Genomic DNA, 18,583 nt, shown 5'->3' on the forward strand with positions numbered 1-18,583 from the left:
GGCCGCCCGGCCCTCAGGTTGTGTGACTGTAACGGGCTGACTGGGGCAGAGGGCGGCTGAAGGGGACCGGGGCGCTTCTCCCCACTGTTTGGGGGGGTGTTGTGCTTTCTGGGGGGTCGGGGGTCACCACCCTCCCAGGCGAGGTGGGGGAGGGCCGCCAACGCAGCTGGCCGGTGAGGGGCGGGGTCACAGAGGCGAAGTGTGTGTTCGAGCGAGGGCGTGTGGGGGGCAGGGCGCGCGCGGAGGAGGATCCGTGGCCTGCGCGCAGGCGCGAGCAGCGGGCCGAGCCAGAGCCCTGGAAGAAGGCCGACGGGGAGCGGGGGCGGTGGGCCGGCGGGAGGGCGGGCAGGCTGACGCGAGGCGGGGCGGGGAGCCGCGTCGGCGTCGCGGGGCGCGGGCGATTCGAGGCCGACGCATCCGCGCGTGCGCGCGCCGGCAAAGTGTCCGCGTTAGAGGGGAGTGACGCGTGCGCGTTCACGTGCACCCCGGAGAGCGGTAAGGAGCGAAGAGAGGCTTGAAGGGGGGTGGGGGCTGAAGAGGCGAGCTGAAGGAGGGGTGGGGAGGCGGCGCCTGCGCAGTGCGCCGCGGAGGAGCTGTGTGTATGTGAGAGTCTGACGGGTTCAAAATGGCGGCGGCTGCTTCAGCGGCTCCTCCTGTGTGAGGGAAACAACACCCCTCCCCGGCGGCGGCGGCGGCGGCGGCGGCGGCTGCGGCTCCCAGAGCACCTTCCCAGCGGCTGGGCCTGTCGCCGCTCTGTCTATCCTGGGCAGGGGGCGCTCCGGGAGGAGGGGCAACGCCAAGGGGGCCCATCCCCCGGAATCCTTCTTCTGCGACTGGGGAGTAGCCGGGGGGCTCGTCCCGCAGCGCGGAGCTCGGGCTGAGGGGGAGACGCGAGGGGACCCGGGGCCCCCAGCCCGGCGCGCCGCGCCGCCCGCCCTCTCCGCCCCCCGGGGCCGGGGCCCGCGTTCCGGGGGGCCGGGGCGGCGCGGGCAGCCTCGGGTCGGCCGGTCTCAGCTGATCGGTCGTCGCTCCCGGGCTCTGGAGGCGGCCGAGCGGCTGCTTGCCGAGGGCACGGCGAAGAGGGCGCTCCCCGCGGCCGGGGCTGGTCCGGGGCTTGCGCTCGGGCTGCTGACCGCCGCTCGGGGGAGGCGGGGGCGCCCCGGGCTCGGCGCCGAGGGGTCGCGCTCCCCTCTCGTGACGCCTCCGACTCCCGGTTTCCAAAGCCAGAAGAGGAGGTTTGATTCAGCAACTGTTTCCTCTCTTTTCCGGGTCGCTCTTGACCCTCTGGATACTGGATTGATCCACGGAAAAAAACCGAAGACGACGTTTGGGATTTAATTTTTTCCTCTCAGTTTTTGGAATCTTTCACTTCTCACTTGGACAAGAACTCACGAGCAAAATCCCCGGTGAGATTTCCCCCTCCTATCGTTTACCCCCCTCCCCCTTTGGAAGTTTTGGTTTGTTGTGTTATCTAAAGACTTAATGTAAAGTTTCTTTTTCTGATGGGTGAACGAACCAGTGAAACTCCTTTCCCGGGGGGAACCCGGCGAGATTTGCCATTTTTTTCTTTTCTGGCCCTGACTGTTCCCAAGCCCGGGCTGTCCTCGTCCAGGGGGTGCAAACACGGTTTGCCTCCCGACTTGGGGCGACGGCTTCTTCCAGGAGGGCTCTGCCACGAACTGCTATTGCAAACTGTGTCATCGGGTCCTCAGGTCTCGTAGCAGTTTTGAAAGGATGCTTTTAACGTGGCCATAATGTAGTTACAAAAAAGGAAAAAAAAATCTGCATTCTCTGTGGAAGCCATTATCCCTGAGAATTATTTAAGAAAAAGAAAAACCTTGGTATTAGGGATCGACCGTCGCGCAAATCGGTCTTTAATGTTTGGAAAAGATGAATTTGACTTATATGTCTAAGTAAAATATCTGATTACTTTAAACAGAAAGAGCTGATCAATTTTTGTTTCTGATTTGCAACTCTCTTGAATTTGTTTCAGAGTTGTACGCATCTTGTGTTGGGGTGGAGGGTTGGTTTGGAAATGAAAAGATCCGGGGAATTTAGGAAGGACGGTGACGACTGTATACGGATTTTACTAGAGGTGTATAGGAAATTGTTTTGGAGTCTTCATTTCAACCCTCATTTCTTGTTCTCTTTATGTAGTTAGTCTGTCCTTTTCTTTAGTTTCTAATTAGGGGTGAAAGAGAACTATTTTGGTTAGGATCTGGATTAGTTCAGTGGCTGATTTACCTGGTCAGCTCTAGGAGAGAAAAGTCCTACCCGCCCCCGCTCCCCCCTCCCCCGCTGCGGCTTTTTTTTTTTTTTTTTTGCTAATGTTGCCATGAAGGGGAGCCTTGCCTATGGTAATCCTGTGGGGAGAAACAAGTGGTGTAGCCCGACTTTAGGGAACTGAAACCATCTTTTGCCTATAGGCCTCAGACAGTTGTAATGTGATTGTTGATCTTGGTTTGGAACCACTTGCCCCAAAGCTGAGAGTTCCCAAACTGATGAAGAGGAACCCGGTTTCTTAGGAAAACTTTTAACTTACACATATCCTAAATACTTTATTCCAAGGAGAAAAAGCTTGAGTTTGAGGATGAGTTCTCATCTCTGCTCCTATCATTGTTCTTCAGTGTTGCAATCTGGTTCCTAAGGACGAAGAGGAAGGCAGCCCTGGAGTGGTTTCTTTCTGTAATTTCGACAGAAGAGTGAGAGATGGAACCCGAAGAAGAAAGGATTCGTTACAGCCAGAGATTGGTTAGTATTTACTTGCCTTTTTTTTTTCCCTTCAATTTTGAAGCAGAATAACTATTTTGTTTCCATTTGTGAACATACTGTGATTAAAACTTTTCAGGTGGCTTTTCTCTGCCCTAGAGGAGGAGGGAAGATAATATCTCATGTGGGTTTTAGGCCAAGTAGTTACAGCCCTAGTAGTCATCCTATTTGGAAATGAATTTATAGGTAGCCTTTAACTTCTGCCAAAACGATTGTAAATCAGAAGATTTTGTGAATTACAGTGTGACAAGGATTCCTAATCTCAAAATACTGAAATTGTAATAAATCTGATTTAGATTAGAATGTAAATGTTAGGGGCAAAGCTATTTGAGGAAGGGTAGTTCTGTATAATTTTTTTCTTTGATTATGGTGTACCAAGATCTGTGGCTTTGAGCTGGGGAGTAGAACTAAGGTTTTTTGTTTTTTTTTTTTTTAAACACAAATCAACATGGATAGTGTTGAAGGGTATTGATTAAGAGAAGGTAGAATACTGGTTGCTGATAAAGTTCTATATTTTGTATTTTGGGAGGGATGTATGTGATCTCTTATGGAAATAAATTTCTACTTAGTAATGATTTGGAGGGAATTGGCTTGTGTCTGCATGTGAATACTTTGTCCTTTAGGCCCTGTTTTCTTCTCAGGGTTTCCCTGCTGGAGTTAAAGAATTTGATTTTTGTTTTTCTTCATCAAAGAGAGCTTTATTAATACTCACCATATATTCATTTCAGAATTTTGAATTTATGTTTGTAGAGTGGGGAATGAGGAAAGCCACAGAACTGTCTGTATTATGTAAATTTGGTGAACTGAAAGACTTAGAAGATTAACTAAAGGAATTTATGCTGGTTTTACTTGGCTCTGCATTTTAGATTGAATCTGGAGGGAAAAAAATGATTCTTTAAAGCTTTTTCTGTTGATCTCCAGACTTTTTGAGAATAGGCTGTTTTCCCCCCTCCCCCATCCCCTTAATGTGACTGTTGGAAAGGTGTGGTGTATGTTGGCAAGTATTAATATGTCCAGTAGACAATAATGTTCTGGTAAACCTTATTTCAGAGTTTTACTTCTTGTTTCCCAATCTGTGCTGAGATTATAATTCTTTATCTCCAACTTTTATAAATAAAGTATATCATTAGTGGAATTTTGTACATTTAGGATTTATTTTTTGTTCTGACATTTCTTGAGTTCAATTTTTCTTTGGGAAAAGAAAGAAGATGCTGCAAAACTCTTTCCCAGTGAGTTATTGCTATTTGAAATTCGTTTTTATTGTCAGCTGGTAGGATTGCTGAGCTGTTCTGTAAATAAGAGATCTTGGGATCTAGTCTTTCAAAACTAGTTTCCACATTTTTTAACAAGGTAGAAAGGTAGTGGTAAGTGTGATTTTTGTCCTGGTAAGTTTTTTTTTTTTAATTGTAAAATGATTGCTACCTGTTGCACACATTAACCTTTCTTTATGTAGCATATTTTTCCTTCTGGTTTGTGATTTTGTAAAAGTGTTGTGTAAGAGGATAAAGCACATATTTTGGGAGAATCTTTCTTATAATTTTGGGTAATAATCTTGGAGTTTATAGTGACTGATGTTTGTTTTCCTTTTCAAAATTAAATGACAAAATTATATCTGAAGTGTAAATCCCTTCCCTAACATAACTTTTGATATGATGTTGGTGGCTTATTTGAGTGGCAGTGTGCCTACCGAGCTCTTAATGGCACTGTGTCAGACACTTAAATTACAAAATTCTGTATTAGTTATTTGAGGAATTTTAAGACTAACATGAAGACATAAAGGCTAATTTTTACAGTAGTTATAACACTGTGTCTCTTTAAAGTAGGTCAGAGTATAGAATTTAGTTTTGCTTTGCAGTTACTGGCCATGGAACATAAAGTTTGAAAGAGAATAAATGACAGGAATACTGACTTGGCTTTGTGATTAAAGTTTGGTTTCATGCTATATGTTTGTCAAATTGAATTGAATCACCTAGTATATTGATTATAGTATTAACCGGCTTTTACTTCCACATTGGTTTAGAGGACAGACTCTAAATGGTAGTCCCTCTGTGACATATCTTCAAAACAGCTTCTTGGGAGAGAAAATGTAGTACCAGTATTAACAGTCTGAGTCCAGACTCATGTTGGAACAAGACTTCTTTATATTGAGAACTTTTCACGTATCTTAAAAAAAAAAAGTTGTATCCTTACTACTAATAAGAATATGTATTATTCATGATTGAATAGATCCTCTTTAATGCTTTTAACTGACTTGGATTTGGTGAGATAACTTCATGATGTTTATATCATCTTTGTGACAAGTCATCTTTTAAAAAATCAGAAATGGTTTTTAAAAATTGGCTTTTCTTTTGTCAAACTAGTATTTGTGGAGGAGAATTACACTTCTGAAGATGGTATGTATATTTTTAATGAAAATATTTTGTTTTTAATGAAAATATTAGTAGTTTTGTGTATAGATTTCTAGAAGAAAGCCAGATACTCTGCATGGCAAGTTGACATCCCTAAGGAGGTATTAAAGTGAGAGGAATAGAACCTTCAGTTTTGGTGATGGGTGGTTATTTGGTGTCCTGAGGTAAAGATGATTTATTTCTGTATTTCTAGTAATTTGGATGTAGGACCTTACTGAGAAACATTGTCAGGTACTAATTATGGAACTTTTTTGTTCCTTAATTTGGTTTCAGGAGCCAAAGTGTTGGAGCAGTTTTGAATGCTTGTCACAGCCATGTATATTTAAGTGTTCATTTACAAGGAATGTTCTACATAGTTTTTAGAGTTTCTTAGTCTAAGATATTAGTTAAATCCTTAGTAGTTGTAGTTGATGATCTTTTAGGTTTTTGAAGTCACACCAATTCTGAGTAGTTCTTGCTATTGCATAGAAAGTCAAGGGCAAAATAATGTGCATTAAAGTAAATGAGTAAGGTGTAGGTACATTTGGTATGGAAAAAATTCACTAGCCCCTGCCAAAGGCAACTGTAGAAACAAATGAATGACTAAATTAGTGTAAAAAGAAAGCAAAGACATTATACTTCAGGCAGTATGCTTCAGGGTAAAAGAAGTTATATTTTTTTCTCTTTTATGTTTCTGAATACTTTTTTCTCTTGACTTAAGCTAGTACTGTTATCTGAAGGGAAAGATGCTGATTTACTTGAGAGTTCAGCTTGCTTGTCAATCTTGATGATGAAATTAAGAGATTTTCTAAAGGATGTTATTACACTATTGGATGCTCAATCCTGTTACTGTGCCTTATATATGATTCTCTGAAGTAGCTGAATCATTTATCTGTTGTAGGAAACTGAGGGCACCAAGCCCTTATGATATTCTCACCTTTCTTTGGGTTATCCTTAAAATTGTACCCCCCGATTCAGGAGCAATGAATGAACAGATTCACTCTTTTACAAACAGTCCCACTTTGAATGTACCCTCTGTAAGGTTTTTCTAGCCAGGAATAGACCAGGCAACACAAAAACCTAATTTTAAGCCATTTTTTTTCCCATAGCTTAACAATTTAAAAAATTATAGCATGGTGTAAATTGATGAATTTGCTTATTTATAATTATTTCATTAGACTTAACTGTCAGTCTCTATTGGTGAAAGAGTACATTGTTGCAGTCTCTTTCCTAGTAATATAGGAAAATCTTAATGCCTATTTTTGGTATTCAAAATGCAGATGATGAGGGAGCTAATTTTTTATACTTAACCATCAGTCTTCCACGGTGACCTATATTTTGAGGACCCAAATACAGAATGAGGGCTGTATTTAAGCCCTATTACTTGTTTTATTTTGCTGAACACTCATCACTATCATACTTAAGTTTGTTTGTGCATATATCTCCATTAGAGTATAAGCTCCTTGAGATTTGGGACAGTTTTTGTTTGTGGTATCTACTAGATGCTTTGAATAGTGCCTGACACATAGAAAGTACTTAATAAGTAGCCTCAAAAAGAGAAGAAAGTACTCTCAGTCTGCAATATATAGAAAATGCTCAGTAAGTATTTGTTGATACTGTGGAAACCCCTCATAAATACTTTTCTTTTCTATGAGTTTTCTTGACTGCTAGGAATAGATCAAGAATGGAGGAGAGTTTGGTGTACAGGGATGAACACACTATTGGGGTTTTGGGTTCTGTAGTATATACATAAGAACCAGAATGCCTAAGCTCTAACAAATGAAAAACGTTTGTCACACATGAACACATTTAATAGTATTTAGGCTACTAAAATAAGAAAATATTAGTTAACTGTAAAAGCTCAGTCTGAATTTTAAGTTCTCCCTCAAATCCTGTTAAACCTTCTCTGTTAAGGTTTTTGCTGACTTTTAAGACAAGCTTACGGTTGTGAAGTTGAAAGTGATGGTGGTTGTGTTAATCTCAAGTCTTGGTTTTAACTATTAAGTTGGGGAATGGATACATTTGGTATATACCATGCAGAGGGACATAACATTCTTATTTTACGTCTCTTTATTTTTCCTCTTGGGGAATGGACGTCCTTAGTCAAGTTTTATTAATTTGCTCTCTTGGTCTCACTTTTGGGATAATACTGTGTTTTTGCATTGTGCAAAACAGGTTAAAATTCAGTAAACATTTATCATGTGTTAGGTACTAGGCCAGGTTCTTTCAAACACATTACCCTGTTTAATCCTCAAAACAACTCTGTAAAATAGATGGTATAATTTTAAACCTTAATGTTTTTATTATGGAAATAGAGGCCTAGGGAGCTGCCTTGACTTGACCAGGATCACAAAGTTGATAAGGGGTGGAGCCAGACCTTGAACCCTGTTTTTCCTTTCATTCCTTATCATCTCTCTTGCAGTGTATTTCATACAGAAAACAAATAGGTACTCCTGTTGTAGGAAGTTGTAAACTGAGTAGTTTATCTTTTTTTGAGGCTACTTTTGCAATTTCTTTTAAGTAGTTAATGTAACTACTTAACATCCTAAATGAGATGGCTACAAATACTTGACAGCCAACATTTGATCATGTTTCTTAAAAGTGAGTGTGTTCTTTCATTTTTTGTCAATTCTGAACTTATTGCACTTGGTCTATTAAAATAGCAATATTTGTATAGTTTGTATATATGTCAAGCCTTTTATTTATGCATGTCACTCATATCATTGTTTTCTGTTTTAAATTTTAGGTTCTTGGGGGTTTTCTCTATCTGTGAGTACTTGGTAAAAACTTAAAGCATAAAGATAAAAGGCAGCAGATAGTGACCAAACCAGTGGTTTTGACAAATACAGTGGTGAAGGAAGGCCTCCTTCAGGTAGGTAGAGAGGAGGAGGGAAGAGGGTGGCCTTGCAGAAGGTAAAGATAGCATAAGCCTTTCTATGGAGTGGGGGGTCTGATAAGCTGTTAAGTTAATAGGAAGTAGAAGACTTGTTTTGGGAGGTAGTGTTGATAATGTAGAGAACACATTTTAAACAATTATGAAAGCCCGGTATGAAAAATAGAGAGCCACTAAAGTTATGGTTTGTTTTTAATTGTGCACTAATTTGATCAGAGTGGTGTTTTCGGAGTAATATTTTTGTAGTTTTATGTCAGGAAGGTGTCTGAAAGAAGATTGAAATAGATTACCTCTTGAGGTGATAGGTACCGCACTCAAGTGCAGTGGTTCTCGAACTGTGGTCCCCTTACCAGCAGTGTAGACCTTATCTGCGAATCTGGGAGCTGCTTAGAAATGCTTATTCTTGGACTCTGCCTCATTCTTTGCTGGATCAGAAACTTTGGGGTTGGGGCCCAGTGACCTGTGTTTTTTAACAAGCCAGGTGGTTTTGATGCGTGCAGAAGTTTCAGAACCACCACTCTGGGGTGTAGATAGTAGAAATGAAAAGGAAGGATAGAAGCAAGACACTTGGGCAGTGAAGGACTGACAAAACTTGCTGTCTGATGGATGGCAGTGTATTTTGATGGAAAAGAATGCTTGACTAGGGATCATGAGCCCAGAATCTTTGTACAAACTGCATTACCAACTCTAGTGTTAAATAAGAGAACTGACCTGCTATTGAGGGAGTTGTACTGCTGAGTGAATTCTGAGGATTCTGGAGGCAAAGACAAATGAATTAAGGTGGGCTCTGGGATGATCTTGATTATTAGGAAGATCAGTGGGAGGGTTTTTAAAAGAGGGAGGTGAGAATACTGGTGGATATTTTAGAGAGTTGGGACAGATTTATTTAAAGCAGAGATTCTCAGCTGGGGTTGATTTTTGCCCTGTCAAGGGGGACATTTGGCAATATCTGGAGACATTTTTGATTGTCAGACTAGGGGTGTACTGCTGGTATTTTAGTGAGTAGAGACTAAGGATGCTGTTAAAACATTCCATTAAACATTTCCTATAACAGAATTATCCAGTGTTAATAGTGGGAGTTTGAAAATTCAAATTTAAAGAGAGATTCAGTCAGTGGTTTCTGGGTCTCCATCCTGATTATCTTCTATTAATCTTAAAGGTTTAAGTCCAACGAGGAAAATCTTGAAATCATCTCAGATTCCATTTTTTAGGGCTTTGCCCAAATAAGCATGAAATGGTGTTTTTGTTGTTGAATTTTCACAGAAGTGGCTTCATGGTCATGACAAGCCCTCAACCTAGTTGCAGATTTCTTTATTACTCCTTTTAACTTACTCCCTGGTGGCTCAGATGGTAAAGAATCCACCTTGCAATGTGGGAGACCTGGGTTAGGAAGATTCTCCTGGAGAAGGGAACAGCTACCCACTCTAGTATTCTTACCTGGAGAATTCCATGGACAGAGGAGCCTGTCAGGCTACAGCCCATGGGATCACAGTGAGTTGGACACCACTGAGCAACTTTCATGTCACTTATGTATTCTAAGATCAACTAATGTGGATAACCAAAGTAAATACTCATGTCTTGAGATCAATAATAAAGTTACAGTAAATATTTTGATACTCTCTTTGAAGAATAGAAAAAAAAGATAAAAGGTGTGGTATTGACACGCGCGAATATTGAAATATTGTTTATTACCCTGTGGCTGAATAACCCATGGCCCTTCCTGAGAAACAATCTGATGAACTGGTTGTGGCCCTCAGTGTGAATTTAAGGTAGCCCCAACCTTATTCATTTCCTTATATCCCTGGATCACAGAAGTTACAAATGCTTTTGTGTCAAAACTTTTTTGTGTCATCTAGCCAGCCCTTCCTTTTTTTGACAGTAACTTCGAGAGAATGTAGATTTGTAAATGTAGTGCTTGTTTTGTAGTATTTTGATCATTTCCAAAGTACGTTTCTATTTTTTGACTTTTGGTCATCTTATTGTTTTGATAATTACAATTCTGGGAGTTGCTAGGAAATGGGGATGGTGCTGCCATGTTACACAATTCCAGAAGGTATCATTCACATTTCTTAAACTTTGTGGATGATGCCACTGGGAAAAAAAAAAAAAAAGATGCCATTGGAGTTGCACAGTGTGCAAAAGAAAAATAAACCAAAAGGGGTGCTTTTTGGGTGGATGAGATAAAGGAAAAGTCACCATGTATATTTGAAACAGAGGGAAAAAGTCCTATCTGATAGATAATAGTATACATTAGTTGAGTGTATATTGTGTGCTTAGTACTGGCATTTTACACATATTAACTAAGTTAATTTTCAACAACCCCTTGAGGTAGGTTCTATGATTCCCATTTTCTGGTTTGGAAACTGAGGGATGGTACAGTTAAGTAACTTAACCAGAGGTTATAAAGCTAAATAAGCTGAGCCAGTGGCTCAGACAGTAAAGAATCCGCCTGCAGTGCAGGAGACCGGGTTCAATCCTTGGGTCAGGAAGATCCTGGAGAAGGGAATGGCAGCCTACTCCAGGATTCTTGCCTGAAGAATCCTGTGGAGAGAGGAACCTGGCAGGCCACAGCTCACGGGGTTGCAGAGAGACAGAGACGACTGAGCATGCATACAGCTAAATAGGGAAAGAGCCGGGATCCACAGAAGGCAGTCTAAGACACACTGCCTCTTCTTCAGCTTCGTCAGAGTAGAGCTTGTAAGTGTTTTGCTATTTAGGATGTTCTCCAAGTCATCTTTTCTCATTCAGGAGATTCATTCACTTAAATGTTTGCTGAATGCTTAATCTGTGTCAGACACTTAACTTGGGCCTTGCTTTTTTAGAACTTCCAAATAACTGTGGTTTCAGGTAGTGCTGGATACTTTGAAGAAATTAAGAGGGGGGATGAAATACTTGTAGTGTGGGGATCACTCCTTGAGCTTGGGTTAAAGGCTCCCTGAGAAGATGGTGTTTTATAACTGAGATCTGAGTGATGCGGAGCCAGTCCTGTGAAGTTCAAGTTCTTGGGATGGGAGGTGGGAGGGGGGTTCAGGATTGGGAACTCAGGTACACCTGTGGCGGATTCATGTCAATGTATGGCAAGACCAATACAGTATTGTAAAGGAAAATAAAGTAAAAATAAAAATTAAAAAAATAATAATAATAAAAAGAAATGAGACAATGTTTCAAGCACTTAACCACATGTCACACACCAGGCAGAGCACTTGGGATAGAGTGATGAGCCAGAGAGGCATGGTCCTTCTTTCACAAGATTACAGTGTTAGGGAAGTCAGATATTAAATACTTAATGCTAGTGATGTTAGTTATAGTTACACAAAGGACTATAAAGATAAATATAGGATGCAATGAAGGTGTATAATAGAGTGACGTAATCTAAGCTTCAAGAGTGCCAGCATGCATTAGAGAACACCTTTTCTTGAGAAAGCTTTTAAAGCTGACACCTGAAGGCTGACCATGAGGTAACCAGGCAAAAGGGAGAAGTGATTATCATAAGCAAAGCCCCCGCCTCTCCCCCACCACCCTGCCGAAGTTGAAAGGAATCTGACATGTTTGAGGAACCTGCCAACCAAATAAAACCAGAAAGAACAGTGTAACTGGAGAGAAGTGAATGGTGGAGACAATTAAAATCTTGACAAGGTTATCAGGGGTCAAGTAGGGCTTTATTGTGAATGCTGCAGAGGAGAATAACATGCTAGTATCAGTAGACTAGTATCAGTAGCTGCCGTGTAGAGAAAGGATCGGGAGAGACAAGAATGGATTTGGTGAGACCGATGGAAGCTACTGTGGTTCAGTTCAGCCGCTTAGACGTGTCCAACTCTTTGTGACCCCTCGGACTGCAGCACCCCAGGCTTCCCTGTCCATCACCAACTCCCGGAACTTATTCAAACTCATGTCAATTGAGTCGGTGATGCCATCCAACCATCTCCTCTGTCCAACCATCTCTTCTGTCGTCCCCTTCTCCCGCCTTTAGTCTTTCCCACATCAGGGTTTTTCCAGTTAGTCAGTTCTTCACATCAAGTGGCCAAAGGATTGGAGTTTCAGCTTCAGCATCAGTCCTTCCAATGAATATTCAGAACTGATTTCCTTTAGGATTGACTGCTTGGATCTCCTTGCAGTCCAAGGAACTGTCAAGAGTCTTTTCCAACACCGCAGTTCAAAAGCATCAATTCTTTGGTGCTCAGCTTTTTTTATAGTCCAGTTCTCATACCCATACATAACTACTGGAAAAACCATAGCTTTGACTAGATGAATCTTTGTCAGCAAAGTAATGTCTCTGCTTTTTAATATGCTATCTAGGTTGGTCAAAACTTTCCTTCCAAGGAGTAAGTGTCTTTTAATTTCATGCTGCAGTCACCATCTGCAGTGATTTTGGAGCCTAAAAAAGTAAAGTTTCTCACTGTTTCCACTGTTGCCTCATCTATCTGCCATGAAGTGATGGGACCGGATGCCATGATCTTAGTGTTTTGAATGTTGAGCTTTAAGCCAACCTTTTCACTCTCTTTCACTTTCATCAAGAGGCTCTTTAAGTTCCTCTTCACTTTCTGCCATAAGGGTGGTGTCATCTGCATATCTGAGGTTATTGATATTTCTCCCGGCCATCTTTGACTCCAGCTTTGTGCTTCAGCCAGTCCAGCGTTTCTCATGATGTACTCTGCATATAAATTAAATAAGCAGAATGACAGTACACAGCCTTGACATACTCCTTTCCCGATTTGGAACCAGTCTGTTGTTCCATGTCCAGTTCTAATTGTTGCTTCTTGACCTGCATACAGATTTCTCAAGAGGCAGGTCAGGTGGTCTGGTATTCCCATCTCTTTCAGAATTTTGCATAGTTTGTTGTGATCTACATGGTCAAAGGCTTTGGCATAGTCAGTAAAGCAGAAGTAGATGTTTTTCTGGAACTCTCTTGCTTTTTTGATGATCCAGAGGATATTGGCAATTTGATCTCTGGTTCCTCTGCCTTTTCTAAATCCAGCTTGAGCATCTGGAAGTTCACATACTGTTGAAGCCGGACTTGGATAATTTTGAGCATTACTTTGCTAGTATGTGAGATGAGTGCAATTGTGCGGTAGTTTGAACATTCTTTGGCATTGCCTTTCTTTGGGATTGGAATGAAAACAGTTTAGGTAAGATAAAATGCTAGTATGCTTGAGAGGCTGACAGTGGAATTATAATAGAGTCAAAGGACTTTGGTTCATTGGTTGTATGAAGGGCACAGTTAATGGGTATATATAAGCATATACTCCCAAGTTTTTCTCGTGTGAATGGTTTGTGCTGGAGTCCTTTTACTGAGATACAAGTCACTCTGAAGGAAGAGCAGGTTTGGAGATTGAAGGGAAGAGCTTACATTCAGTTTTGAGTAAGTTTGGATAGATTGAGGGTGAAGTATCCATGAGACGTCATGGTAGAACCGTTGAGCAGGTTACTGACTGTGGTTCTGGGCTTTAGTTAGTGTTAGTAGCTCGTGTCTGACTCTTTGCGACCCCGTGGACTATATGTAGCCTGCCAAACTCTCATTCCATGGGATTTTCCAGGCAAGGATACTGGAGTGGGTTGCCATTTCCTTCTTCAGGGGATCTTCCTGACCCAGGGATTGAACCCACGTTTCCTTCATTGCAGACAGATTCTTCCCCATCTGAGCTACAAAGGAAAGCCCATTTTGGGCTTTAAGAAGAGCTTATTAGCATACAGCAGGGTCTCATGTGTGGTAGTTCACACATGGACTTCCCTCCTGGCTCAGCTGCAGTGTGGGAGACCTGGGTTTGATGCCTGGCTTGGGAAGATCCTTTGAAGAAGGGAAAGGCTACCCACTCCAGTATTCTGGCCTGGAGAATTTCATGGACTGTATAGTACATGGAGTCTCAAAAAGTTGGACAAGACTAAGCAGTTTTCACTTTCACTTCACTTCAGACTGGGAGTGACTTGCAAAGAGGGAGAGAAAGAGGGACCAGAGCAATATGAGGAAAATCAAAAGTAGTGGTGCCTTGGAAGCCAAGGGACTGTGGTGCCCTGTGATTATCAGGCACTGTTTAAAGCATTAGTGTATTTTTACTCATTTAATGCTTGCAAATGTGTGAAGTAGGTGCTTTTATTATCTCTCTTTTATAGATCAGGGAAATGACCCAAGAAGGGACTATATAATTTGCTTAAGACCACTAAGTAGCCACCGGAGAAGTTAGTTTTTGAATCCAGGTTTGTCTGACTCCAGTTTGTATTCTTCACACTGATAGTGTTTCAAAGAGAGGTAAGCTGAAGTGGTTGCTCCTTAGAGGCTGAGTATACGGAAGACTGAGATTTCTGTTGGATTTGGCAACATAGAGGTTACTGGAGACTTTTGAAACAGGAGTTTCGGTGGCATTTGAGGGAAAAAGACATTCTTCAAAATAGATGTGAGATGAAACAGACAGTGAATGAATGAAGAGAAGTTTAGAGAAGTTTGGCTGTGAAGAGAAGGGGAGCAGGTCATTAGCTACAAGTGTAGGGTCCAGAGGATGTTCTCTTGAATGTTTGTTATGTTTTGTTTTAAGGTGGAAGAGACCACTGCATTTTTTGTTAATGGCATAATAAACTGTTACTCCTTTCTCTGTTACTCTCCATATTTAATCAGTTGCTAAAGACTGCCTGGATGTCTGCTTCGTTTTATTGTGTTTTGCAAATATTACAGTTTTTACAGGTTGAAGATTTATAACAACTCTGCATTGTCAGATGATGGTTAACATTGTTTTTAGCAATATTTTGAAATTAAGGTATATTCGTTTTTTTAGACAATACTTTTGTACGCATAGGAGACATAATATAAACATAACTTTTATATCTGAATCTCTACGATATGATATATATCAGATATCTATCAGTTATCTCAGCTTTGTTTTATTCACCTGCAAGGTCTTTGTCATTTCAAATAGTTTAAAGCAGTTGTTTTCAAAGTGTGATCCAGATGACCATGTCATCTGGGAGATTATTAGAAATGTAGATTCCCAGGTCCTAAACCCAAACTTAATTGAATCAGAAACTGGAATGGACCCAGACTTGTTTCGACAAGTCTGCCAAGTGATTCTGACCGATGGTAAAGAGAAGTGCTAGAGTTATTTTAGCAGTCTTTTTTCTCTTCATTCAAAAAGAAATTAGAGTTAATTACCTTTATTTAAACTTTATAACTTAAAGTTATTTTTAAAACTTTTCTTCATATGTGTTTCCTACCAGTTGACTTTGAGGACGTTTTTCTAAACTAGTAGTAGCTAAGCAGTGAGGTTTTTGGATCAGAGGCAGTAGATTGAGAAGTGTTTGAAGACTGGTGCTTGCACAAAACAAAGAATGAGTGTGTGTATGTGCTCATATCTGTGTGTATGCATCTAGCATGCATACATGCTTTCTATCAGTGGAAGATTCTCCTTAAAATTAGAGTGATTAAAAGAAGGGAAAGATACAGTACAGGCTTTTCTTGAGCCGACTCTAGTGAGTGGTTGGCAGAATAAGAAGCATCAAAACGTAAAGGCTGCTGTTTCTGCAATAGATACACATACAGTCAGCCCACTGTTCCCGCAGCCTGCATCCATGGATTCAACCAACCATGGATTGAAAATATCCGGGGGGAAACTGAAAGTTTGAAAAAGCAAACCTTGAATTTGCTATGCTGGCACCTACTTACATAGCATTTACGTCATATTTAGAATCATTTGTATAGTGTTGTAATAGGTAATCTAGAGATGGTTCAAAGTACATGGGAGGATGTGCATAGGTAATAAGCAAATACTACACGATTTTATAAGGAGCTTGAGTATCAGTGGAATTTGGTTTCCAGTGGCAGGGGTAGAGGGTAAGCGAGTTCCTAAAACAAATCCCATGTGGATGCTGAGGGACTGTATTTACTTCCTGTAACAAGGAGGTCTCTTGGTAATAGATGTTTGCCTCTGTGTTACCTGCAACGAGATGTTGCTGTGGACTGAAAGGTACTGATTATTGTTGATACTCATTTGCTTCCTATAGAGGGAGTTGCACACTTGACTATTGGAAACCATAATAATAGCCTATATCAGATGCATATTTTGTGCTTGGCACTATGCTAAGTGCTTTTCCATGTGGTCTACTTCCACCATTGTTGTTTTGGCTTACTGCCTTGAGTTTAAATTTACTCTCTGTTAAATTAAATAATAGAGTTCCTAAAAAGAACTCTTTTTAGTATACCTGGTTGCACACTTCCAGGATTTAGTAAACGATATCATGTTTGTTCCGTTTATCTTTTGTGCTTTTTGTGTGTGTGAGAGTCAATATTTTTATAGATTAAACTCCATTTAAGTTTATTACAAAACAATGGCTGTATTTCCCTGCGCTGTACAGTATATCTTTGTTGCTTATTTATTTTATACATAGTAACTTTACCTTTAGTTATTACCCATCTCATACTCTGTAAATTGAAGAAGCTTGTTTTCTTTCATCTTTCCTTACATGGAAGTTGCTTTTTTTCTTTCTTTCTTTACTTTTTGTAATTGTCTTTCTCTAAGTCTTTTCTACCTGTTTAACTGCTTCTTAGTGTGGTTACCAAAACTGTAAGAATTGTCGTAGGTTCAGAAGTTTTGTTCTTTTTGGTCTTTCGCTCATTTTTTTATTTATTCAACAAACGTTGTGTGTACTGCTGATGTTTAATGCATGTGTTGGGGATACAGAAACAAGTATCTGTATCTTGTCCTCGTAGTCAGGAGGACACAGAATTGTGCTCTGCTGTGATAAATGAGATTTAGGAGGTATAAAGTAAAGAGACAAGAGAAAGGAGGGTATGACTGAGGAAAGAAAGTCTTAAAAGTGGAGGTAAACTAACTGGATATTGGGACGTTAAGGTTGTTCAAGAAGCCAGAGGATGAGGAAGGAAATTCCCAAGCAGAGGAACCAGCATGTTGACAGGCAAAGAAACAGGGAACAGCATTACAGCATTGCCAGTGCTTCAGCGCTGCAGCAGACGCAGACCGGAGAGGATCCGCGATCAGAAGAGCCTGAATCCCGTTAAGTTGATTGTACCTTATGCAATAGGCAGTGAGGAGACATGACAGAAACTAGAAACACGGGAATACTTGATGGTATCTGCTTTAGAAAGACCGCCCTGGGAGGGTGTCCTGGTGGACAGACTAGTGAGGGAAGAATTGCAGAGGAAAGTAAATCAGATAAGAATTTACTATAATAGCTTAGAAAGAAGTGATAACCAAGCCTTGGTACCAAGAATGGACATGGAGAAGTTTAGGAAAGTAAATCAGATAAGAATTTACTATAATAACTTAGAAAGAAGTGATAACCAGGCCTTGGTACCAAGAATGGACATGGAGAAGTGACTGAGTCAAGATAGTTTAGGACAGAGTTGGTGGAACTTGATGATCCTATTAGATGCCCTTGGAGAGGAAGATGACCCCTGAGTTCTTGGCTTGTTCTTGTTCCCAGTTGTTGGGTGTGTCACTCATTGAAAGAGAATACATGGGTTTTTGCAAAGGTAAGAATGTAATTTTGGTATGTTTGTATTAGTCCTTGGGCTTCCCTGGTGGCTCAGATGGTAAAGAATATGCTGGCAGTGCAGGAGACCAGGGTTTGATCCCTGGGTCGGGAAGATCCCCTGGAGAAGGGAATGGCCACCCACTCCAATATTCTTGCCTGGAGTATTCCATGGACAGAGGAGCCTGATGAATTATAGCCCATGGGGTCGCAGAGTCAGATGTGCCTGAGTGACTAATCTGTTAGTCTTTATGTCTACAGTAGCATATTGAAATAATCAATTATTTCTTGGGTCTCTTCTGTAAAGAACCCTATCAGATTCCGGGCTAGTGTCGTGAGGTACCAGCATGTATTGGGATGACTTTTATTAGGTGAAACTAGTCTACAACCATTATATTTTAATTACTATGTGGATTACTTAATTTTCCTGTAGGCTTTCTGCTTTTAACTTGCCTAAATCAAAGATTAATAATATTATGCTCATTCACATGGCTTAAGCCCTTTTCTCAGTTTATCCCACTCTGTTTGAAATATTACTCTGTATTATCTTCTCTGTCATTTATGAAAGCATTGGGAACTGTCCCAAACATTTTATTGTGGAAAACATGGAAACATCCAACTTCTTGTTCCTTATTTAATTTTTTAAACCAGTTCTCCATATATGATACAAAATTATTTCAAATTCTGTTTTTAAAATTCTGTAGAGAAACTTTATTAAAAATTTTTGTAATTCTAACTAAATTATATTTCTTGAGTTTCTCCCTTCATGGAATCCGTGTGGCCATTCTAACAGCACATTTGGGAAAAGCTTTGTTGATACTTGGCCATCTTAAGTCAGGGTGGAGATGTGAGGAACTCTCAGTTACCATCCATGAGCCAACAAGCTCTACTTTCACTGGGTAAAAGGAATTTATAGTGCTATGATCAGATGTCAAGTGGGTGGTGGTGGTAGTTTTAGATCTGGGAAGGCATCACATCTCTAGGCCTTTTGGTCTTTCCTGTGTAAGAACAGCCTTCTCTCATTTTTTATAGACTGAGAGTTTTCTGATCACCTGGATGC

General features: G+C 40.9%; 1 protein-coding gene across 2 annotated transcripts in view; it reads left to right on the top strand.

The window, feature by feature from the left end:
- The first annotated feature begins 586 nt into the window (after positions 1 to 586).
- KDM2A (lysine demethylase 2A) overlaps positions 587 to 18,583 on the top strand; it is a 91,389-nt gene continuing 73,392 nt past the window's right edge. Inside the window, exons 1-3 of one of the 2 annotated variants that reach the window (XM_069565566.1) lie at positions 781 to 1,406; positions 2,628 to 2,751; positions 7,903 to 8,028. Coding sequence is in view for 1 of the 2 variants with exons in the window: in XM_069565564.1 (XP_069421665.1) it covers positions 2,710 to 2,751 (42 nt within the window). In the remaining variant the exon portion in view is untranslated. Of the gene's footprint in view, positions 1,407 to 2,627; positions 2,752 to 7,902; positions 8,029 to 18,583 lie in introns of both variants that reach the window. The other variant, XM_069565564.1, reaches the window with a different exon arrangement.

Source organism: Ovis canadensis, chromosome 21 (genome assembly GCF_042477335.2).
Source record: "Ovis canadensis isolate MfBH-ARS-UI-01 breed Bighorn chromosome 21, ARS-UI_OviCan_v2, whole genome shotgun sequence".
In the NCBI taxonomy this organism is placed as follows: domain Eukaryota; kingdom Metazoa; phylum Chordata; class Mammalia; order Artiodactyla; family Bovidae; genus Ovis; species Ovis canadensis.